General features: G+C 40.0%; 1 protein-coding gene across 1 annotated transcript in view; it reads right to left on the reverse strand.

The window, feature by feature from the left end:
- Positions 1–1,881: 1,881 nt before the first annotated feature.
- The window catches only part of LOC102026979 (cytochrome b5 type B), a 31,276-nt gene continuing 7,688 nt past the window's right edge, over positions 1,882–25,469 (reverse strand). Inside the window, exons 2-5 of the mRNA XM_005403554.2 lie at positions 16,280–16,408; positions 15,753–15,782; positions 7,308–7,336; positions 1,882–2,767 (exon numbers count right to left, since the gene is read on the reverse strand). Coding sequence (XP_005403611.1) covers positions 2,677–2,767; positions 7,308–7,336; positions 15,753–15,782; positions 16,280–16,408 — 279 coding nt within the window. The 3' untranslated portion in view covers positions 1,882–2,676. The remainder of the gene's footprint in view (positions 2,768–7,307; positions 7,337–15,752; positions 15,783–16,279; positions 16,409–25,469) is intronic.

Consider the following 25,469-nt stretch of genomic DNA (forward strand, 5'->3'; position numbering starts at 1 on the left):
TGCATTGATGAGACAAGCCCCTGCAAACCCTCACTCAGGAACCTCCACCTTGCTGTGCATGTAGGCAGGATTACAGTAAACGGACATAAAGTGTTCTTTATAATACAAAGCGATACCACATTAGCAGTAGTTCAAAAGGGGCCTCGGGTACGGGGTAGATTCCACGGACAGTACAGACAAAGCCTGAAAGATTTTTCCCTCTGGCTCTCAGCATAAAACCAGTCCAAATATAAACAGGAAAAAAAAACAATATGGAATAGAAAAACATACTTTTCGAATTGTTTACCCTATGAAATATAAAATATAAACAGCAATTTTGCTCCAGACCATAGTTCTTTAACATTTCTTATAAGTCAGATTTTTTCATTCCGTTTTAGAGACTGCAACACACTTACAGCTGACCCAAGTTATCTTCTGGCTTACCGTTATCTCAGCCTGAAGGGAGCCTTTCCTGCGCCTCAGTGCGCCTCTGCCCTTCCCCTCTGCGCCGACGAGCGTACTACTCCATGTGATCACACAACTGACCTCCTACGGCGGTTACACCGCAACCCTGAGCTCAGGAGACCCTGCGTGTGCTTACGCATCCCGCCCCCCGATACCAGGAATCGAACTCACCACCTCGCGCTTGCCAGGCAGTCGCGGTGCCGCGGAGCTAAATCCCCAGCCCCCCTCTCCCCCTGCCTGTGCTTAAACAGAGGCGCATCAAGTCGCACCGTCATGCAAGAACCATTTTTCAGTCCATTTTCATCAAGTAGCATCTTAGAATTTTGTAAATATTTTCTAAAGATATAGTTTGATTAAAACATATGTGATATCTAAACATCAGCCCGAAGTTACTCCCAAGTATCATAGTATGCAAAGAAAAGCTTAATACTACCTTGATGGATTCAGAATTCATTCCTCTGTAAATCACTGGATACAAGACCTGGTTTGAACTTTTTCTTAGGAGTTGGCATGGGTGGGCTCTGGTTTGCCCGACAGTTTCCTGTCTTGTTGACTCCCTGGCAAACTTGATCCCGGGCCGTGTCTGTGGTACTTCAACCCAGCTGTTCCCTGCGTGATATGACCCTGGCCCAGAACCAGACAGGTAATCCTCCAAGGATGGGGAGAAAACTCAAAGCTACTGGCAGAAAACAGCCAGCAGACTCTACCCAGGTGCTTCCCTGAGGGAAAAAATAAAAGCAAAGATGCCACCAAAATCCTGGCAACAGAATTCTAAATAACCTACTTTTCACCGAGACAAACATATAAATCAAAAAAAAAAAAAAAACCCTACCAGTTTTTTGGTTTTTTTTTTTAATTGTTTATTTTGAGTAAAACAAAACCACAAGTTGGAGTCATGGAAGTAAAAATACAGATGGAATGGAAAACGGTCTCTTGTCATGATCTTTCATTTTCAAATGACATCTTATATGGAAGTTATTTCACTGGGTCTGTTGCTTTTGTACAGAGGAATCAAAAGTTTGCTAATCAATATACAAAAAGCAGTAAGAATCCTTGGTAAAGCTCTATAGACATAATTATACACTTATACTTTTACCAATAAGAGAGGACAAAAAGAGAGAGATGATTAGAAGCTGGTACCAAACAAGAAAAAAGTTTTGGTCTAAACTCCTCCCTAAACTAGTGTTTTAAAAATATTTTTTAAAAAAAGATGACTCAGAGCCAGGCGTGGTGGCACACACCTGTAATCCCAGCACTAAGGAGGCTGAGGCAGGAGGACTACTGCAAGTTCGAGGCCAGCCTGGGCTAAAAAGTGAGCTCAAGGTCAGCCTGAACTGCATAGCGAGACCCTGTCTCAAAAAGACAAAAAAAGGAAACACTCTTCTTTTGCCAGGGTTCAATTAGCCCACCCAGTCCATTCCACTCTTCTGCCGGCTGCTCCCAGCCCCGAGAGCAGAGGAGAGCAGTTTTGTCCAGCACCCCAGGAAATCGGCTGGGCTGAGGGGCGGAGGTGCTGCCAGCTACACTAGCCTGGAAGGCAGGTGACCACACAGCTCTCTCCAACTTTAATACACAGGTAAGGAGCAAGGTCATTTGGCCGTCATATTGTAAATAATAGGTATGCACTTTTACTTCACAACTGAAACCGCTTATGGTTAATAGAATCAAATCAGAATTTTAAAAAGATTTTTAAAAAATGGAATAAGAAACATTTCAAAACCAGAGTGCTACCCTGATAAGAATCTCTAATGGGAGCTGGGCGTGGTGACACACACCTGTAATCCCAGCGCTTGGGAGGCTTGCCGCAAGTTTGAGGGCATCCTGAACTATACATCCAGACGCTGTCTCAAAAAATGACAACAACAACAAAAAGAATCTCTCATGGGTATTCAAGTATCGGAAAGCAGGCAGATTTCCCACAGGGGGACGTCAACACAGCATGTGAACTTCAATCAGCAACATAAACTTGTACAGTGTAAGGGACTTGTGGAAACCAGTGACAAGAATGAGTGTTGGCCAGGACTCGGGGGTGAGCAGGCGCGCTGGGCGTAAGGCTCTGAGAGAGGGTGGACACTGGTCCCACATTGGAGTTGGGTGTCTGGTCAACCGTCTTGGCTCTAAAGGGGAAGAATGCAATTGGCAGGATTCGAGGGGCACTGCCGTAGCCCCCCAAGCAAGTCTCTAATTTTCACTCCCAAGTGGATGTGTTTCCCACGCTTCAACAAGGTCTCCTCAGGAAGATTTGCTTTCCGCAGTGTAGTAACGATACAGGAAACCTAGGAGAACAGCGCCTACAATGGGTAAAATCCAATATGACCAGCAACTAGAAATGGGAAAAAAGCAATGACGTGAGTATTTTATAGCAAACGTACACTATCTTTCAGAATTAACATTCTAATACTTACGTGGGTAAGCAGTTTTGATTTGAAATTTAATTGTTTTTAATCACATAGTAGTTGGGAAAAAACCCAAACTATTTTTGTTTTTGTTTTTTTGTTTTCATTTTGTTTTTGGTACCAGTAATTGAACTCATGACCTTGCGCTTGCCAGGCGGGTGCTGTGCCAGCCCTTTGTCTTTTGAAACAGGGTCTTACTATGTAGTTCAGACTGGCTTGAACTCATTATGTAACCCAGTCTGGCCTCAAATTCATGGCAATCCTCCTGCCTCAGCCTCCCAAGTGCTGGGATTACAGGCCTGTGCCACCAAGCCTGGCATACTCAAACTATTTTGGAGTGCCAATATTAAAAAGTAACTTTTTAAAAAAGGATAAAATATCCAAAAAGATACACATACACATGTCTATAGGTGTTTCTACAAAGACATACAATGCTTATATCTGGGTTATCAGATTATGGACAGTTTAGATAAATTTTTTCTTCTTTACAGCCTGTCTGGTGGCACATGCCTATAATCCCAGCACTTAGGAGGAGGCGGCAAGAGGATCGCCTTGAGTTCAAGGCCAGCCTGGACTACATAGTGAGTTCAAGGCCAGCCTGGACTACAGAGTGAGTTCAAGGCCAGCCTGGACTACAGAGTGAGTTCAAGAACAGCCTGAACTACAGTTAAAACCCTGACTTTAAAGACACCCCACTAAAAGAGTTGTTTTTCTTCTTTGTGCTTTTATTTTTCACATATTGAACTGGGGACATAAGTAGAGCACTTGTCTAACGTTAACGGGCAAGGCCCTAGGTTCAATCTGCAGTATCACACACATACATAAAGGTGTTTTTCATACATAATTAATTTTCCCCCATGTTAGGATTGCACCTAGGGCCTCACGCATGCTAGGTGACTACTCTAATGAGCTACACTTCCAACCCAAATGAACAGTTTTAAGTAGGAAAAAATACCATTATGTAAGTGTATATATGTATAGGTATTTCCACGTCTATCCCATTGAAGCAGTATCTAATCCAACTACCAGCAATACTTTGTCTGCTTCACACGTATTTTAAGAGTTTAATCCTTACCACAACCCTATGAAACCACTATCCTCCTCCCACACACAGGAGACACAATCTTTGCACTCCAAATCACAAGCTGGTCAGGCGGTCTGACTCTAAACCGTCCCCTTGATCTCTGGTTGAGTTTGGACACTAAAAAGGATGCACATATACAGAACATAACCATAGATCTCGAGAGTTAAGCAAATAGTAGTTGCCTTAGGAAGTACCACAGGTAACTTTCCTGGAGCGTTTCGGAACAGCAACCCTTCTCCCTAAAATAATCCATCTGTAGTGGAGTATGCCCGCACCACGAGCTTTACAGTGGGAAACCAGGACCCAAATGACCTGGCTGCCCCTCCGCATAGAACACAGCCAGTCTTGGTATTAAAAGCCAAAAATTCCAGCTGAAGATCGTAACAAACACACTTCTCTTTGCCTAAACACGCCTAGCACCCTGTACACTGAAGTAAGGCAGAAAGCTACTCTGAACAAGTTTAGTAGTCGGCCAGGCAGCCTGTTACAAAAATTAATCAAGAAGGCATGTGTAAGGGCAACGCAGCACATGGGAAAGTTCATGTACTCTCCCCAGAAGAGAAATGAACTCAGGCCTTTTGAAGAATAACAACAAAAGACCAGAGAGCCCCAGCACAGGATCCTTGAGAAAACAATAAAGAAAAAGCCCTCAGTGCAAAAAACAATAGCGGGCCATCAATCTTCATAATAATCTTTCCTACTACTTAGTTGCCACTGAGGAGAGAAGAAAACACATTTTGCTGCACTAAGGGTGATATAAGACAGAATTTTCTTCTTGGAGATTTATCCAGGTTACTGGGTGGAGTTACTGCACTTAGTTATGATCTATTTATTTTTACTGCATGAACATACCATAATTTATTCATTGACTTTATTATTGAATGAATATTTGGATAGTTCCCAATGTCTGAGTATCTTTTATGATGTTGCTATGAACATTCTTGTACATACTCCCAGTGTACTTGGGCACACATGCCCCCACCTTCTTTGTTTTTGAGAAAGGGTCTTGCTGTGTATTTGGCCCGTCTTGAATGCACTGAGTAGCCCAGGCTGGCCTGGTGGTGATCCTCTGGTCTCAGCCTTCTGAGTGCCAGGGTTACAGGCATGAACTACCACATCTAGCTCTTCCTTTCCTGGTGGTACTGGGGGTGGAACCCAGAGCCTTTGCTACATCCCCAGCCTTATTTATTCATTTATTTATTTATTTTGTATTTTGAGATGGGTTTGTTTTTTTTTTCTTTTTACCTTTTTTTTGCAGGGGAGGGTACCGGGAATCGAACTCAGAACCTTACGCTTGCCAGGCAGGCCCTCATGCCCCTGAGCTATATCCCCGGCCCCACCGAATTTGTGATACTCCTGATTCAGCCTTTCAGACTGCTGGCATTACACAGGTATATACATGCACACTACCATGCCTGGCTACCCTTGCCCATTTAAAGGTTTTTTCCTTTTTTTGATTTTTTGTTTGTTTATTTGATTTGGGGTTTTTTTTGAGAAAAGGTCTTGTTATGTAGTTCAGACTGCTCTTAGACTCACTCTGTAGCCTGGGCAGGCCTGGACCTGGTGGCAATCCTCCTATCTCAGCTTCCTCAGTGGTGGGATTACATGCGTGTACCACCACACCTATCCTAAATTTTCTTTTCTTTAAGTCTTTGATTCAGCTGGCGTTTTAGCCATATTTTTTTATTATTTAATAATCGTTATTTTTGTCCTAACCCAATAAAATGTTTGCTTCCTTAGCAATTATTCTTTTTCTTTTGAAGAAAGGGTCTCACTATCGTGCTCAGGCTGTTCTCAAACTCCTGGGTTAAGTGACACTCATGCCTCAGCCTCTGAGCAGCTGGAATGCGCCTCTACATCTGGCCTGTCCACTGAGCACATCCTTAGAAATGAGCTGATTCACACTGTTAAATTTACTAGATAATGCCAAATTGTTTTCCAAGCCAAGTGCATCCATTTACATTTCCCTTAGGGGTGCTCAAGAGCCTTGCCAGTCCATTTCCCAAATTCTTATTTTCAGAATTTAAAACTTTTGCCAATGTGGGTGTGTACCTGTAATTTTAATTTGTATCTCTCTGATGATGAATGACATTAAACCTTTTTTTCTACATGCTTATATTTGTGTTTCTTCTTCTATAATGTGCTTAGTTCTTTCTCTTACTTTTTATTGACTTATCTTTTAAAAGTTCATGTGCAAGAATTCTTCATGTATTCTCCATAACAGTGTAATCAGTATTAGGCATATCATAAAATCTACTACAGCTTTATAGCTTATATTTTCAAATTATGTAGCTTTTTGCTGAGCCTAAGTCATTATTATTAAAACTGAATTTACTAATAGTTTGTGGTTTTTTATATTGTGTTTTACTTCAAATAAAAGACAATATTTTAGAGGGGGCATGCTTTGTCTTTTTCTCAAATACTTTGAAATCTCCAAAAGATATAGGGGCCACGTACACTGGCACACGCCTATAATCCCAGAACCCCAGAGGCTGAGGCAGGAGGATTGCCATGAGTTCCAAGCCAGCCTGGGCTACATAGTGAGACCCCTGTCTTCTAAAAAAAAAACAAAAAAAAACAAAAACCATAATAGATAATTCTAAATAATCTCTATGAACGCCAGATGTGGTGGCACACGCCTGTAATCCCAGCACTCGGGAGGATGAGGCAGGAGGATCATTGCGAGTTCAAGACCAGCCTGGGCTACAAAGTGAGATCAAGGCCAGCCTGAACTGTACAGCGAGACCCTGTCTCAAAAAGACAAAAAAAAAAGGTCTGTGAAGATTTTTTTCCAAGCCAAGGATTCCACAGTTATCTCAGGTAGAAACTTTTATGGGATGGTAATTTATACTGTTCAAACCCAATACTATTATATTACTTGGTTTACTCAAGAGACCTACATAAACTTTTGCTTTGTTTTGTTTTGTTTTTTAGTACTGGAAATCGAACTCAGGACCTTGCGCTTGCCAGGCAGGTTCTGTACTGCTGAGCTGTACCCCTTGCCCAAGTAAACCTTTAAGAAAACCCAAATTCCTAAAAGTGACTAACCACCTTTTCTTCTAGGACGTAATAACAGCACCCACCTTACAGAGTGACTGTGCCGCTTACGACTGAAGTGTTAGGGGAGCCACACGGCTGGGCTGAGCCACAGACACCCAGGCCTGGACTTAGCAGCGGTCACTTTGCCACGCATACGGGCCCCTTACTCGTGTCACCCCAAGCTTTAAAATGACTCAAGGCCTTTTACTTCGGTCACGGTGTTTGAAACTATGAAGAAGAGTTAGCTATCAAACTGTGCTCTTATGTTGTGCACGTGTATTTACAGAGGAATTCTGGCCAGACATGACATACAGCATAAGGGAGTCTGAGAAAGGGATACTGACCTTTTGCATGAAGTATTTTTTGAAGGATCCTGAAGAAGACACAAGTCCAAAAATAAACAAAAAGAGAAAAAGATTAACACCGCACATACAAGCCTTTTTGTAGCCAGTAACAGAACTTCATGCATTTTGATGTTTATAAATCTATAAAGGAACGGATGTTTATAAATCTATAATGAACGGATGGACCGAGAATCTTATTTCTGATAATATATTGGTACTTGCTAATGAAGAATCACTAGTGAAAGCATAGAAATGGCCTAAAGTTTTTTAAATGTAAAAAAAAAAATGCTAATGATACAAATTATATTGAAATGGATTAAACTTTTAGTCACAGTGAAGGGCCTGGTTCTTCTGGGTTTGCCACTGGCAGTACCTAAGATCACATTTTCTGAAAATAAATTTTTTTTCTGAAAATATTTTTAAAAGCCCCCCAAACTCTTCTCATATGTCAACTGTGAAATACTCAAGACCATGATTGCTTTGTAGCTCACAGAGATGAATTGGCTTATTCTTTGAAATCTCAGTAATATGACTGAAAACTTTACAGTTTATTACACAATGAAAAGTGAAAGAACGGTTCAGGGGAAGAAAACACCAAAATAATCTTTAAAAACAAATTTTGGCCATAAATAGCAATATAAGTACTGATATATGTGACAATGTGGATGAATCTTCAAAATATGCTAAATGAAGCCAAGCATGGTGGTGCACGCTTATAATCCCAGCACTTGGGAGGTTGAGGCAGGAGGGTTGTTGCAAGTTTGAGACCAGCCTGGGCTGCAAAGTGAGTTTGAGGCCTGTCTGAACTGCATAGTGAAGTCTTATCTAAAAAAATAAAAAAATAAAAAGACAATACACACATCCATTTATATGAAACACCTGGATTAGGACAATCAGCAAAGGCAGAAAAGTAGAGAAGCCATTGCCTCGTGCTGGGGAACGGGGAGAGAAGGGGAGGATGGAAAATGACACTAATATGCATGGAGTTTCTTTTTGGAGTGATAAAACTGTTCTACAGTGGACTGTGTCTATAGTTAGTTTATGAATACACTAAAAACCACTGACTTGAACATTTTAAATAGGTAAAGTGTATGGTATGTGAATTATATCAATAAAATCTTATTTATTTACTATTAATAAGTAAATCTTTTTTATTCAATTTAAGTGTATGTTAAATGAAATAACTATAGTCATTAATTAGCTATACAAGATAAAAGGTCTGCTAAATTACTGCCAGAGGACAATAACCCATTAGCATTGGTTGCTGCTGCCCAAAATATCATCGTAGCCAATAGCAGAAGTATGCAAGGTATGAATATAGTGTATTAACTCTGCTTACCAATAATTCTCAATAATTTCCAGGAATCATACATACTGGCCCCGCAATACTTTAGAGCAGGCCATGAAATGAGTTTTAACTTCCTATATCAAAAACATTGCCATGCAAATGAACACATGCCCCAAACTTGAAAGAAATTAGCCTATAGGTAAGCAAAACTTCCAATGAAAGGTTTTAGAAAAAACTGCACTAATATACTACCATATTTCTTTGAGATCTTCATGGTTTCTGTTATTTGGGACATTTCTGCTAGCACAGCATGGAGTTGGCTAATTAAATACATGATGCAGGTCAATCTTCTTTGAGAAATACAACAAAAAATTACTACCTTACAGGTTTGGGAGGTGGTGGAGGTAGTGATTCGTGGTGTGTGCATTACATTAATTTATAACAGTGCCCTTTTAACAAGTCGGCTAGGACCGAGATATGTGCTAAGTACAGTGCGCCTTGAAAATGTCCTGAGTAGAGAGACGACCAAGACTACAATATTCTGAAATTATAATCATTTCTTATCAACAATAAATAAGTGAAAATACATAGGTTTGGTTTTTTTTAAACTAGGTACATTAAAATATTCCTGTTTTTAGATGAATTTATCCCCGGAGGCAGAAAAAGACCAATTTGACTAACACAGTGGAATGAACAGAAGAGAGAATCATCTTCTCCCTTTTGAACATGGATAGCCATGTAAATGCCAAATTAGAGCAGCCCCATTTTTAGCCAACTACTATGTAGTAAAAGAGTTGCTAAAGACACAGTGCTTAGCAGCCAAGTCCTTTAGCCAAGTTTGGAAAAAAGTCTACTGAGGTTCTGTTTCTGTTCTATGTTATTTTGTTTCTTGATTGTGTGTGTGTGTGTGTGTGTGTGTGTGTGTGTGGTGCTGGGAAATAGAGCCCAGGGCCTTGTGCATGGCAGGCAAGAGCTCTACTACCACTGAGCCACATCCTCAGCCCCGGGTTCTTGATTTTTAATTTTACAAAATTGAAAAGAAAAAGTTGTAACATATAATCTTTCTTCACCTCCACTTCTCCTCTATTCACAGCTCCTCAGTCCTCATTTCCATGCCAAAGCGCTGCGCTGAATCCCATGGATGCCTAAGTGAGACTCTTACAGTTTACAGCTGACTTCAGCTTACCCCTGTGAGTGTTCAGGCATATCTGGCTAGTTATATTCACGTCCAGATTTTAATGCTCTCCACTGTTCACGTGGAAGTAAATTACAACACTATGATTTTAGTTATGAGAGGAAAGGTTAAATCCAAAGTTTTCCTAGCATCAGCTCTACCAGGTAGTTAACACGCAATCTTTTTATTCTCTAACAGGTTTGGAATATACCTGCAAATAACCAAATTCCTATGCCTACTATGATTTGAGCTCAAAACTAAAGAAATGAACTGTTTAATTAAATTCATTCCTAAATTTCAAGGTTAAGGTTTTAATTCCCTCAAAAACATATTTACATACATATAAATACTAAAGATGGGTTTTATAGGGTAAAAGAAAGTATTACCTGAGAAATTTAAGTAACTCAACTAAAATTGTCTAATACTGTTCAGCTCAATGCTAAATCAGGTCCCTCATTTGTAAAATGAAAGGCTCAGATCAGATGAACTTACACTCTAAAATCATATTATTTCAAGAGAATTCTCTGAGCCAAGGGCCTTTTGTCAGCTCAAAACCTACAAGCGCAGCATCCTTCAAAAGGGTCGGGAGAAGAAACATCATTCTCGAGTCTAGGGAGAGTGAAGGAGCACTACCACACATAGATTTTTCTTTTTTCTGCAAGTTTTATAAAGGAGCATTTTCCCAGATAGTCCTCCAAAAGGCAGTGCACCATAAAGTACTGACCCGATCTGATAGGATGAAGAGAATGACAAATGTCCTATCTGGCAATCCCGTGGGAAGGAATTTTGGGGTCAGTGGAGAAGGATTTCACTATGAATTCTGTTCATGAGAAAACACGAGAGGAGTGCGTGCATACACTTAAGGAATGTGGTGTATGAATACTTTGTCATCAGGACACAAATTAAGAACGAATGAGCTAGAATTATGATCATAATATATAAAAACATAGAGACATTAGAGTATACCTTCAGCTTATAATAGTTTATATTTAGGCTTTCAAAAGCTTAAATAAAAGGTATGCCAGGCGTGGTGGCTCACACCTGTAATCCCAGCACTTGGTTTTTTTCCGGTACCAGGAATCGAACTCATGACCTTGTGCTTGCCAGGCAGGTGCTGTGCCGCTGAGATAAATCCCCAGCCCCTAATCCTAGCACTTGGGAAGCTGAGGCAAGAGAATAGTTTCAAGTTCAACACCAGCCTGGGCTACAAAGTGAGCTCAAGGCCAGCCTGAACTGCATAGTGAGACCCTGTCTCAAAAAGACCAAAAAAAAAAAAAAAAAGTATATAAAGTGTACAATGAGCTTATGTTTTAATTCCTAAATTAGATGTTTGCTATTCCAAGAGGATTCCAAGTATTTAAAATCAGAGGAAGTGTGTTTTAAGCCACAGGACACCTTTAGCAAATTTAATAGATACTTAGGTGGTTCACTGGCATTTCTGCAGTTTTTATTTAGAACACCTTGGTATCTTTGTAGCCGGTAACTTAAGAAAAACAATTTGAGAACTTTTGGCTTCAAACACTACTGCTAAGGAATTTTTCACCCATAATATCCTGAACCTTACACATGAGCTACTGCTATATGAATCTCAGTATTTGGTGCATCTAGTAAGTTTGAGGACTAAAGTACATGACTTCCACATTTTATAGTCCTAACTCTTATCTGTCACATGAATACTGGGGACAGTCTCCTCATAAAGCTCTAGTGTACTAAAATATAAAAGTTTCCGCAAGCCATTTATTTCTGGATGAAAATACAGCTTAACAATTACTCTCTCACAAAGTATGTATGCTTCGTGTTAGCCTGCTTAGGTAAAAAATATTTCCTGGTAGATAAAGTAAAATTCAAAAATAAAAAACATGCCAAAGTTTGGTGAGATGTGGTGGTACCTGCCTGTAATCCCAGCACGTGGGGGGCTAAGATAGGACGATTGCTGCGAGTTTGAGGCAAGCTGGGGCTACACAGTGAGTTCAAGGTCCGCCTGAACTATATAGTAAGACCCTGTCTCAAAAACCCAGTGCCAAAACCAAATTTCTGTGACTCACTGTGATAAGATATATCTCTAAAGAAAATAATTAAAATACAGAATGGTTTAAGTGAAAAAAGTTATTATAATATTGGAGGGCTGATTTGAAAAGGATGTTATCTTGCTTTTCTGATCCCATCTGCAAAACTCCCTATCATTTCTAAATAGAGTTTTAGAAAATGTTAATTCTTGACATTGCTCAAGAAAAGATGTTCCGTTTCTCAATGATTTTGCCTTGACATTCTACACTTCTTTTCAGAAGATCATGTTACAAAACACAAATGTTAGACAAAAACAAGGAACAATGAAACAACGGGACAAAATACTTTGGTTAATAGCTATCAATACTCGTCAAAGGGCAAATGCATCCTTTAATCAATTAGGCAGTCGGTGCAATAGGAATATTAAAAAACTCTTAGAAGTATACATTTCTAGTTTAATGTGACCGCTACGGCTTGGATAATGATTTGACTGTTTCCCTTGAGAGTTCATGTGTTGGGGCCTTGGTTCTTAGTATGGCAATGTTCCTTCTTCTAATCTTTCGAACTACTTCACTTTTTCAAGCATATCATGCATTAAATTTTTTTAATGGTGAAATGGTCAAGTTATTGGTCTATTTACTGGAAGGAAACTTTACTAGTAAAGCAGTTGAACTAACATCTAGATGCTACAGTACCTGTTGATAAATGGTCCCTACATTTTTGGTCAGGTTAAATGTATATGTACTCTACCTCCTGAATTACTGACAAGACTGAGTGATAAACAGCTAACCATGGGCTGGGGATTTAGCTCAGCGGCAAAAGCGCCTGCCTGGCAAGCGCAAGGTCGTGAGTTCGGTTCCCGGTACCGGAGAAAAACCAAAAAAAAATAAATAAATAAACAGCTAACCAAGAAGTAAGTGCATAATCAAAAAGTAACTCATGCACTACCAGTGCCTGTGGGCTGTTTGCTGCAGAATAAAGAAGGAGGTACACAGGCATAAATAACACTCGGCCTGTTTCTAAGAACAGTTTCCATAACCAAAAGTAGATCTAAAAAATGTTAAGTCAAATATGAATAAAAGATGGACTGCTCTCAGCATGAGGATTAATCTGGCAGAGAAGAGATTCACAAGGAGAAAATGATTTTCAATTCTAGTTAGTTATCCCTAACTGATACAGGTAAGAAAGACATCTGCTGTCAGAGCTATAAATTTCTAAGCTGTTTAAATTTTGGATTACATTTCAGGGCCTTCAACTCAGATATTATCAATCTAACAATAAAATAGCGGTAACCGTGGATTATTTACCTGTGTTGTAGTAAAACAATATGAAAGGCAGTTTCTTTTTTTCTTTTTCTTTCTTTCTTTCTTTCTTTTTCTTTTTTTGTGTGTGTTTTTGAGACAGGGTTTCACTATGCAGTTTAGTCTGGCCTGAAACTCACAGTAAGTCTTCCTGCCTCGGCCTCTTAAATTCTGGGATTACAGGCCTACGCCACCATGCTTGCCTGAAAGGTAGTATCTGAAAGAACTGGTAAAAGGTTCCTGATGTATGCTCTGGAATAGCAACATTTGCGGTGTTATTTTGGGGAGAGGTACAGGGAAGAGATGTGAGATGCAAAGGAGAGAGAGAAGGGAAGAAACCAAGGGCGGAGACTGGCAACTAAAACTCTCCCTTACGGCTGAAGTCTTCTCTTAATTAGGTTTAGGGGGGAAAAATCACTTCGAATAGCATTTCAGACACCGTGAGCTAAGATAAAGATAAACAATTAATGAAATGAACTTCACTTCCACATATTGATGGTGAATGTTTAAGCCTGGGATAGAGAAATGAATAAAGTGGATACTTACAGCCTGTATCCTAAAGTGTTTGTTTATTTATAAGAAATAAATCTGAGGGATCAAGAATTTCTTCCTGGAATTGAAATCACATTGGAATATACTTCTGTGATCTTGAAAATGTACCAAAAGGCCCGCTTGCCTGAGGTAGAACGGTGTGACTGCAAACACAGCAGCCAGACCCTACTTCAGGAGGACAGCTTATTTACACACAAGTGACACGAGGGAAACTGAGACTTGAAAACACTACTTAGTCATGCTTTAGCCCTGCTAGGGGCTAAACTACATGTGGAGATGTCTAAATTATTACAGCTCTGGTCAGTTGAAATGACTTCCTTCTCTATACTTCTTACAAAAAATACAAGGAACAAAACAGTTTTAAGTCAGCTGAGAAATCTCTAATTAATTTTTTGGCCTACAGAAGACAGAAAGTGTTTTCCATGGAAGAGAATTAAATTTTACTCAGTTTGCAAATGAAAAGAAGGGCATATCATTTAGCACTAAGTTTGGTCCTTGGCAACCTACTTATCATTGGGGTTACTTAATGTGCAAATGCAGCTGGTGGCACAGACCTGAATCTCAGCACTTAGGAGGCTAAGACAGGAGGATCGCCACAAGTTCAGGACCAGCCTGAACAACATAGTGAGACCTTGTCTCAAAACAAAAACAAAAACAAACAAAAATGTAAATGCTCAAGCCCTACCTCTAGAGATCCTAGCAGCAAAGGAAGCCCAGGAAATATACACTTTATGTATATTTTACGTTCATTCTGGGCGATTCTGATTTAAATGGTACAAGGAACAGAACTGGAGGAATACTGCTCTCCATTCCTTAGACAGCTCCTACCTACCTACTGTATTACCAAGAAAAACAGCAACGCAAAACAAGTCACAGACTTCTGGACACTAACTGCAAAAATATTTTTCTAATGTTTTCACATAAAGCTGCTCTCATGACTGCTGTGCAGAAATGGGTTCTGGCTCCCAGACATAAGATGTATCTCTTGTAAAAACGGGAATATCCCTTATCAAATCTGACCACTAACAGTGATATTTGGGGGACACGTTCGATATACTAATCAGGACAACACTTGATTTAAATTTTACCTTTATATCACAAGGGAGGTTTCAAGTATGGGTAGTGCATGTATGAGAAGAGGAGGACAAATCAACTACCAGCGCTTACCATGTGTTTAAAGAGCCATTTTAATCCCCATTCATAAATGACTCAATAGTTCCGAGTAGCAGAGCCTAGCAAAATGGAAGGGTTCACGTATACAAACACCCTGGATTGCAGGGTGACAGATGGCACACACTGCCGAGCAAGCACTCCCTTGAATTGAGAGAATTCTCACATCTAGGCCGACCTGAACCGCTGCGTCAAGCCTGGTCAGTAATTCTGGCTCAGTGAAGAATAGGAAGCAAGAGCCTACGAGGAAGAGAGGCTGTACGGTATCTATGCTATTCGAGGCAGCGCCCAGACGGTCTGTCTTTTAAAATCAGTGACAGCTATTCGAAATTGTAAGAGAGTAAGTAAGATGGAGCCACCCAGCCTGTGGGAAGCAGCCACGGCTTTCACATTTTCCTGGTACAGTGCAGATATGTTAAGGTTTTCAAATACTCCAGTACTGGATCTTTTGTTTTTGTTGTATCACTGAGTTACTGGGAAGGGTGCGGGCCTATCTGAGCTTGCAGAATAAAGTAAGTTTGGCAAAGAGGGACAGAAAGGTCTCTGTCGTTATAAAAAAAGACAAATATAAGAAAGAATTAACTTCCCAAATCTTTTTCATATAGAAGAAATTAGTCTCAACTGTTCCACATAATGTAAGATTCTATAACTGAACCCATTAACTAATTTCTTTCAAAACCATATAAAGAATATAGCTTTAGATTTTCAATTAAAAAAAAAAGCGTATAGAAGTATTATCAAAATGGTTCCTACTGTCCAAGACTCAGCTATTCTTTTTCCTGAGAGGAACTGAGTCCAAATTCCTGAAAAACAGGATGTTTGCTTGGGGAAAAGTAAACACTTTTAAACTTTTTAACTTCTCTTGCGAAGATAATTGTTTAAAGAAACAATTCTACTTGAGTAAACAGAAATATAACTCTTGAAACACACAAGAAAAACTGATGACTTCTTACCTTGCTACCACTTTGAGGTTTAAGGTCACTCTGTGAAAAGAGAAAAACAGTATTGTAACACGTATCCAGATGAACTCTTGCTATGTCCTTCTTTCTAATACTGGAACATGAGACTATAACCTGGTAGTAGTGAATTCTGGGAAAACTTCAGGGTCTGAAGATGGGAACTGACCTCGTACTCTTACCACATCAGGGTCCCCTGTTCAAATGGTATGTACAGAGGAATTAGAAGTCCACAGTTACCACCTTCGGCATGGGACTTCCAAGAACTACCAAATCACTACTTTAGGTAAAGATGTTATTACCTGCCGTATAAAGATCAATCAATCAATCAAATTAACCAAAAATCAGTCCCCTTAGCTTCTCAGAGATACGTGTTGTGCTGTAAGGCTAGAGGGTTCGTAAGGAAAATTCAGCCTCATGACTGGGTGGAATGAACTTCTGTTTTAATCATTCTCTTATTCCAGTCTGTGGCTATTCAGTACTTTTCACTGCGTAAGTGCTCCTCCCTTTCTGACAGTTCTTACCGGATGGAGATCACCAATGTAGTACTGCTTTAGCATTTCTCTGGCATCAGAGGAATGGCCTACATCTTCAAAGCTTTCACTTGCATCTACACCAGCTTGTTCCAGCAGAACCTCTTCTCCACCAGGATGCTACAAGGAAGAGGTATTTATTGAACCAGGGCTTCTGTGAAAAGCAAAATAATGTGTTTTTTTCTCCTGTCCCCTTCCCTCCTTTTTCTCCTTTTAAAGGGATTAACAGAAATTGACATTGTATGCCACCTGTAAGGGCACAACGTGGAAAACACAGCAAAATTTCTGTAATAGTCTCGCTAAGTCAGGCGTACTAGTGCAGGAAGACTGTGATCAGCAATCCGGTGGCTGAGGCAGGAGGACTGCAAGTTTGAGTCTAGCTTGGACAACTTAGTGACTTAGCAAGAACTTGCCTCAAAATACAAAAAGCAAAATAAATAAAAAGGGCCAAGGGCATAGCTCAGTACGAAGGCTCTAGGTTCAATCCCCAGTACCACACGCATATATACACAAAAAATTAAACACAGTGTTACCCTATGATCCAGCAATTCTGCTCCTAGGTGTACAGTCAAGAGAAATTAAAACACATATCCACATACAAACTTGTACATGAATGTTCATGACAGCATTATTCCTAACATCCTAAAAGTAGAAACAACCCAAATATGTACCAACTGGTAGATAAGTATAATACAATTTTTTGGCAGTAGAAACAATGAAGTAGTAATACGTCCTACAATAAAGATGCCTTAAAACACCGAATGAAAGAAGCCAGTCACAAAAGGTCACGTATTACACACTTCATTTACACAAAATGGCCAGAATTGGCAAATCTAAGATAGGAAGATCACTGGTGGCCTAGAGCTGAGGTTACTGAAGGAAATGGGGAACAATGGCTCATGGGTACAATGATTCTTTTTGGTACGATAAAAACAGTCCTGGGACTCTGGGTGTGGCACAGCAAACCTATAATCCAAGTTACTCAGGAGGCTGAGGGAGGAGGAGTACAAATTTCAGGCCAGCCAGGGCAATTTAGCAAGACCTTGTCATAAAAAAAAAATAATAGTAATAAAAATAAATAAAAGAACTAAGGATGTAGCTCAGTGGTAGAGTACTTGCCTAGCAAATGTGAGGTCCTGCTTTGATCCCCAACACTGAAAACAAAATAAAAAGTTCTCAAACTTGGTAGATATAGCCAGACATGGCATGGCACACCTGTAATCCCACCACTCAGGAGGCTGAGGCAGGAGGATCACAAGTTTGAGGCCAGCCTAGAATACATAGTGAGACCTTGTCTCAAAAAACAAATAAATAAAAAATAAACCAACAAACCAAAGAAAAACATAAGTTATGATGGTTGCATTACCTTCTGACTATACTTGAAGGCTGAGCACACATCTGTAATCCCAGCACTGGGGAGGCTGAGGCAGGACAACTGTTGTGAGTCTGAGCGCAACCTGAACTACGTAGCAAGACTCTGTCTCCATAAACAAAAAAAGGGGGCCAGGGATATAGCTCAGTGGCACAAGCACCTGCCTGGCAAGCGCAAGGTCCTGAGTTCAATTCCCGGTACCAAGAAAAAACAAAACAAAACAAAAACAAAAAAAGGTACCTGATGTACCTTAAATTATTTAAAAGGAAGCTGTTAACAATCCAAGAGCACAAATACCCTTATTTAACTACTTTTCCAATATTCTTCAAGATAAAAAGTCCTTTATTAAAGACTCTCTGTATTAAATTTTACCTTTTTCACTAACCAATTATTTCAAGAACCTCAACTACCTTAAAACCTTGAAAATTAACATTTAGTAACAATATTGGATTCTTTCCAATTGGACAACACTGCACCCATTCATCAGACTACAATCCTGGGAGTGTCCGGAAATGCCTCCCCTTCCCATTGGACACTATTAGCCAACAACAGGTTCTGACAGCCTAAACTTCTTAGCAGCTTAAAGCCTATAATAATAAGGGCACCACAACTGTGAAACATATTTATACTCACTCATCAAATTAAGAAAAAGTATTTAACTGAAATGCAAAACCCAGTGCAGGAACACGGGCCATCTTGGAAGCAGGAAGCAAACCTAACCCTAATCCACCGGCACCCTGATTCCAGACTTTCCAGCCTCCACGTTCAGCTGCTTTCGTTTGTTTCTTCATCCCTCACTTCCTGCATTACCAGCGTCTTGTGCTTTTGTTTGGTTGGTTGGTTTTCTGAGTTACAGTCTCACCATACTGCCCAGGCTGACCTTGAACTCAGGGTCCTCCTGTCACCGCCTCCCGCGTAGCTGGAACAGGCAGGGGACACCACAGCAAGCTAGCTAATGTTTTCACAGCGAAACATTTAAATTCCCATCTCATTTCTCTTTGTCCTGGACTCACGATGGCTTAACTTAGGACTGTGATGGTGCGAAAGTGATACACATTCAGTACAAATCATACTTCAATTTTGATCTTTTAGGGGGCAGCACTATGTGGTACGATGCTCCTTCTCAATGCCGGGCGCCAGCAGAGAGCTGCGGATTCCAAACAGCCACAAAAGCATGAGCGCCAACAAATGAAACTCTATGCGTACTGCAATCGTTATTAACTAAGATATTGTAATACTTTATTATAAAATAGGCTTTGTCTTAGATGACTGTGCCCAGCAGGGGACAAATGTTAAGTGTCTTGAGCACGTTTAAGATAGGCCAACTTAGTCTATGATGTTTGGCATCTTTGGTCGATTAAGTATATTATTAAATTCATTTTCAACCTAACACCATCCCCCGCCCCTTTTTAGGGCAGTGCTAGGAATTAAACTTAGGCAAGTGCTCTACCATTGAGCTATAACCCCAGCCCTTAACAATATTTTAAAAAAGCCAAAGGAAAAAAGAAAAAGAAAAAGAAAAAGAAAAAAAAAAAAAAGGAGGCTGGGGATTTAGCTGAGCGGCACAGCACCTGCCTGGCAAGCGCAAGGTCCTGAGTTCAATTCCCGGTACTGGAAAAAAAACAACAATAAAAAAAAAATTTCAACTTACTCTAAGTTTACTGGAATTGTAACCCCATTGTAAGTCAAGAAGCATCTGTATATTTATAGTTATCTTCACTGTGGTTACCATGGGGCTTACATTTAACATCCTAAAGTCGTAACACACTAATTTAAATTTAGATCACAATAACTTCAATAGCATATAAAAATCCCAGCACAGTGATATATACTCATAGCCTCAGCTACCTGGGAAGCTGAGGCAGGAAGATTACCCAGGAGTTCAAATTCAGTCTGAACAATACACTAAAGTCCATCTCTCAAAAAACCCAGAAATACTATCCCTTTACAATTCCATTCCTACTCCCTTTTTGATGTTAACTCAACAAAGAAAAACAGGTGCCAACTTCAGAAGAGTATAAAGCCATCCCATGATTGGCCCATGTGAATATAACGATAATGCCCCTTAGGGAGAGACAGATTGTGTAATAATATACTCAGTTCAACAGCAAGCCAAAAGAAAAGATGGAGACACATCTAGTGTGTTGGTTACTTTTCTCTCATTGCTGAGACAAAATACCCGACGCCCCAGAATTAAGGAAGGAAAGGCTTATTTGGCTCACAGTTTGTGGAGGTTTCAGTCCATACTTACCTGGCTCCAAGGCGCAGAGTGGCACATGGCAGAAGGCAATAGTTCCCGATGGCGGAAAACAGCAAAAGTAGCAAGAGCGAAAAGGGAGGAGCAGCAGCGAAAGAGCAAGTCTCTCTCTCCCCCTTATATTGTACGCAAGCTACCTGCCCCAGGGCGGGTATAGCTCTCACACCCATAATCCCAGCATTGGACCCTGGATCAATCAAAATCTCTAGAAGCCTGCCCCATGACTACATGAGGTTTTGGGGGGACATCTAAACACAAACCGTAACACCCAGGATTTTCTTATTACTTAATATTTGCCCTATAGGTGACTCCTGCCATTTAAAACTTTTCATGTACTTTCAAGCTTTTGCTGGGATAACAAAACAAAATGACTTCATTTACTTTGTTCCCAGGAAGACCAGTGAGGGCAATTCAAAGTCAAAAGCTGAACTTCCAATTCTGATATATGTAGATACAAGCAAATAATGCTAATGCTAATAGATTAGAAAATGCTGAGGTCAAATATTTGAATATCAGAATAGACTGTTTCTCATACTTGAAAATGGGACATTGAAATGCAGGTTTAGGGGCTGGGGATTTAGCTCAGCGGCACAGTGCCTGCCTGGCAAGCGCAAGGTCATGAGTTTGATTCCTGGTACCGGAAAAAAGCAAAAAAAGAAATGCATGTTTATTACTACCGCCACCTACAACTGTATAGTATTTTTGTTTTGTTTTTTGAGATGAAGTCTCTGTGTTGGCCTCTTTCTTACCATGGTCTCAAATGACACTCCTGTCTCAGCATCCTGAGTAGCCAGGACTACTAGAATTAAGAAATGAAAGCTCTTCTCCACTGGAATTTATTTCTATAATGGTGAGAGCAAAAGGTTGACATCTGTACCCACACAGTGTACTAAAGACTACGTTTTTTTCTTCCACTGATTTTATTTTTCTTTTTTGAGTGCTAGGGATCAGACCCTGGGCCTTGTACACACTAGGCCTTCTACCACTGAGCTATACCCCCAAACCTCCACTAATGTTAAATGCCGTCTTTATAGGCTAAGTTCCCATGCGTAAGTAACTACTTTTTTTTTTTTAACTAATTTAGTTCCAGTGACCTTTGTTAATTTCTGTGCTGAACAATTATCTGATGGAGATTTCTACAGTCCTGCTGACTAGTGGGCCGCAATCCCTACCCAAGTCCACTACCATTTCAGTCCTTTGACAGTTGTTCTGAAATCTGAGAGAACTTTTTAAAAAAGTTTCAGGTGATTATTTAAGTATGTGGAAAGGCCCTGCGCCAAATCTACTGAGTCACAATAGCCTAGAGGGAGAATTGTTATTTCCTGAACACCTTCATCATACACACATATAAAATTTTCTCCAGTCTATGGCTTGCCTTTTCTTTTTCCTACCAATGTCTTTTGAACAGCATTAAGTTGTTAATATTGATTAATCAATTCCATCTTTTTTCTCTTTTATGGTTATTGCTCTTTCTATCTTCCCTAATCAATCTTCTGCCTTAGGGCTGCAAAGATTTTCTATTTTTTCCTAGAAGCTTTATATTTTCACTTTCACATTTATGTCTATGATAAATTTTGAATTACTTTTTTGCTTATAAGAAGTAGAAATAAAAGTTCTTTTTTTAAAATAGCATACTGGAAAAAAAATAGCATACTGATGTCCAGTTGTTCTAGCATGACCTTCCCTCTAATTACTTTCCTCTAGTTGATCTTATGTGTGAGGGTCTATTTCTGGACTATTTTGTCCACTGACGTCCCTAATTATATACCAACACCACACTGTCAAGGAGACAGTCAAGGACCACCTTGGGGACAAAGGGCAGGTGCACCCTCAGGGCCTTAACTCAGGGCTTGTTATCCATTAAAAGATGGTGTGTGGTGTGTTTCCCTCCCTACCTGTTCACTCTCCTAGACAATCCTACTGCACCTCAAAAACCAGGTGTATCATTAAAGCCAGGATGTCTTTGCTATAGCATCTCCAAAAATAAACTAGATGAGAGAATAAAAACTTTGAGCTCGTGTGGTGGTGCATGCCTGTAATCCCAGCACGTGGGAGGCTGAGGCAGGAAGATTGCTGTGAGTTCAAGGCCAGCCTAAGCTACAAAGTGAGCTCAAGGCCAGCCTGAACTGCATAGTAGTGAGACCGTTTCAAAAAGACCAAAAAAAGAGAGAGAAAAAAAAAAACTTTTTTGTTTTTTTTGTTTTGTTTTTTCCCAGTACCAGGAATCGAACTCACGACCTTGCACTTGCCAGGCAGGTGCTGTGCCGCTCAGCTAAATCCCCTGCCAGAATAAAAACTTTTGAGGAACACCACGATGAGGCAGAGAACACACTCCCAGGCCCTGAACCTGTTACTTATTAAAACCATGATTTGTGTTTCCTAAGCAACTACAATGACTCACACTTATCACAGGTCCAGGATGTTTGCAGACAATAAGGGTGCCAATGGAAGGAATATAAACAGCTCCTAAGATAAGCTGGCTGCCCACTCCTCAAGGCCATCAGGTCTAGGCAAGAAAAACACTCCCCTCTCCTTGCCAAAAGAACATATTTCAAAACTGGGAGCAGTGACAATCCCCAGACTCCGGCCTGCCCTTGTGCCCCACACGGGAATAAAAAGTTTGCTTTTCGCTGTTAATGGGCAAGGACTGTGCCCCTTCTCCTAGGAGTAAGGTCTCCCCAGTAAAGCTTTGCCTGCATGCTTGCTCCTGTTCCTTTGCCTGGTTTCTTTCCTACGTGTACCAAATCCCCACAGTGAGTATAATCAAGATGCACTACAAACACGTATTAATAAAAATTTTAAAAGTTGAAAAAAAAAATAACTTTTGTTTTTTTTTAAAGTAACTTCTGTAATCAGCAGGCATTTTAAAAACCTTCATATTTTTCTTTTTCAAAATCAGTTAGGCGGGCTGGCGATACAGCTCAGGGGCGCAGTGCCTGCTTGGCAAGTGTGAGGTCCTGAGTTCGATACCCGGTACCAAAAAAGAAAATAGTAAAAAAAAAAAAAAAAACTCAAAATCATTTAGGCTATCCTAGTTCCTTTGTATTTCCATATAGAAATCAGAATCAGCTTGTCAATTCCTAGGAAAAAAGCCTGCTGGGATTTTTGTTTGGAATTATGTTAAATCTACACACAAATATGGGGCAAATCCACATTTTAACATTATGTCTTCCAATCCACAAACATTTTCAGTCTGCATTTATTTGGGGAATTGTAACCATATGCAGTTTGCTTTTTCAGATTCCTGGCCATAGAATATCGTGGTGAAGTATAAAAAACCACACAAGTGATTCATGGTTAAGAGTTATGAAGCACTGCTTTCAAGATGTCATTCAGGGCCCGGGATTTAGCTCAGTGGCACAGCACCTGACTGGCAATTGCAATGTTGAGTTCGATTCCCAGTACGGGGGGGAAAAAAAACAACAAGATGTCACTCAGTATGATGAAGAAAAGTAGTTCAAAGTGCAGACCAGCAGCAGCAGCCTCACCTAAAAACCTGTCCAACATGCCAACTCCCAGGTCCTAACCCAGAGCCACTGAGTCAAAACTTCTGGGATGAGAGTCCAGCAATCTGTACTTTAACAAGTCTTTCAGGACACTGACTCACATTGCTAGCGTGTTGGTAACCACTAATGTAGAGGTTGGGAGGTTGGGAACCTCTAGTATAGAAGTAAAATAACCGGTAAGAAATTCAGATCCCTGTGTGGTGGCGCACACCTGTAATTCTAGCACTTGGGAGGCTAAGGCACTGCATTCAACTTTGTACTGAAAGTTCCAGCCACAGCAACTAGACAAAATTAAAAGAAATCCAAATTGGAAAGACTAGAAAACCCCAAAGAATCCAGAAGAAAGCTACTAAAGTTCATCAAATAATTTAGCAAGGTTTCAAAGTATAAGATCAACACACAAAAACAAGTTGTGTTCCTGTATATGAGCAATGAACAATCTAAAAAGGAAATAGGGCCAGGGAGATGGCTCTGTGACATGACCGCCTGCCTGGCCAGCACAAGGTCCCAAGTTCGATTCCCAGTACCAAAAAATAAAAGTAAAAAGGAAATAAAGCAATTGTATTTACGATATCATCTAAAAGAATTAAAATACTGAATAAATTTAACTAAGGACATAGATTTGTTCACTGAAAGCTATGAAACATTGCTGAGGCCAAGCAAGCTGGCGTACCCCTATAATCCTAGCCCTCAGGAGACTGAGGCAGGAGGCCAGCCTGGGCTACAAAGGAAGTTCAAGGCCAGCCTGAACTGTGTAGTGAGACCCTGTCTCAAAAAAGATAAAAAAAAAAAAAAAAAGACAATCAATCAATCAATAAAACATTGCTGAGAGAAATTAAAGAACATTTAAACAAAGGGAAAGACATTCTGTGTTCATGGATGAAAACAACATTGTTGAGATGTCCGTGCTATCCAAACTGATCTACAGGTTCAATGCAATCCTTACCAAAATTCCAAAAGATTTTGCAGAAACAGAAATGCTGATCCTCAAATTCATATAGAACTGCAAAAGACTCAAAGCAGTCAAAATTATTTTGAAAAACAATAAAGTTGGAGAACCTATACTTTCTGATTTCAAAATTTATTGCAGAGTACAATAATCAAAACATGTGGCATTGGTATAAGGATAGACATTTACAGCAATGGAACAGAAATGAAAATCCAGAAATAAATGCATATATTTATGTCCAACTGATTATTAACAAGGATTATTAACAAGGATGATTATTAGCAAGCCCATTCAGCGAAGAAAAAAAAAATCAGTGTTTTCAAGAGAGTGCTGCGCGATTAGATTTCCACACCCAGAAGAGTCAAGCTGGATCTCTACCCCATTATTATAGAAAAAGAAAAATTAACTCATGGGACTAGGAGTGTAACTCATTGGGAAAACATCTGGTTAGGATAAAAAAGCTCTAGGTTCAACCCCTAAACCAAAAACCAAAGTCCCCAAAAGCCCAGAAGACTCTCAAAGTGGATCAATGAAATAAATACCATAACTAAGGTCATAATAATCTTTTTTTTTTTTTGGTCATTTTGAAACACAGTTTCACTATACAGTTATACGCATGCACCACCACATCTGGCCTAAGGTCATAATATTCTAGGAAGAAAACATTGGTAAATCTCTGTAACCTTGGATTTGGTAATGGAGCCTTACATGTGACACCAAAAGCATAAACAAGAAATGGACAAACTAAACTCTGTCCAAATTAAAATCTTTTCTATGTGGGAGGCTCTGAGTTTGATTCCTAGCACTGGAAAAAAAAAATTATGAGGGGCTGCGGTTTTAGCTCAGCGGCACAGCGCCTGCCTGGCAAGCGCAAGGTTGTGAGTTCAATTCCCAGTACTGGAAACCCTGCCCCCCCAAAAAAACTATGAAACTTTTGAGTATCAAAGCACATCAGGAAAACAGAAAGTAATATATGTGGGCCCACGTCAGTAATCCCAGCTACTCTAGAGCTGAGGTAAGAGGACTGCAAGTTAAGCCCACCCTGGACAATTTAGTGAAACCCTGTCTCAAAATATAAAATAAAAAGGGCTTGGGGA

Source organism: Chinchilla lanigera, unplaced genomic scaffold (assembly GCF_000276665.1).
Source record: "Chinchilla lanigera isolate Chin_1 unplaced genomic scaffold, ChiLan1.0 scaffold00083, whole genome shotgun sequence".
Lineage (NCBI taxonomy): Eukaryota > Metazoa > Chordata > Mammalia > Rodentia > Chinchillidae > Chinchilla > Chinchilla lanigera.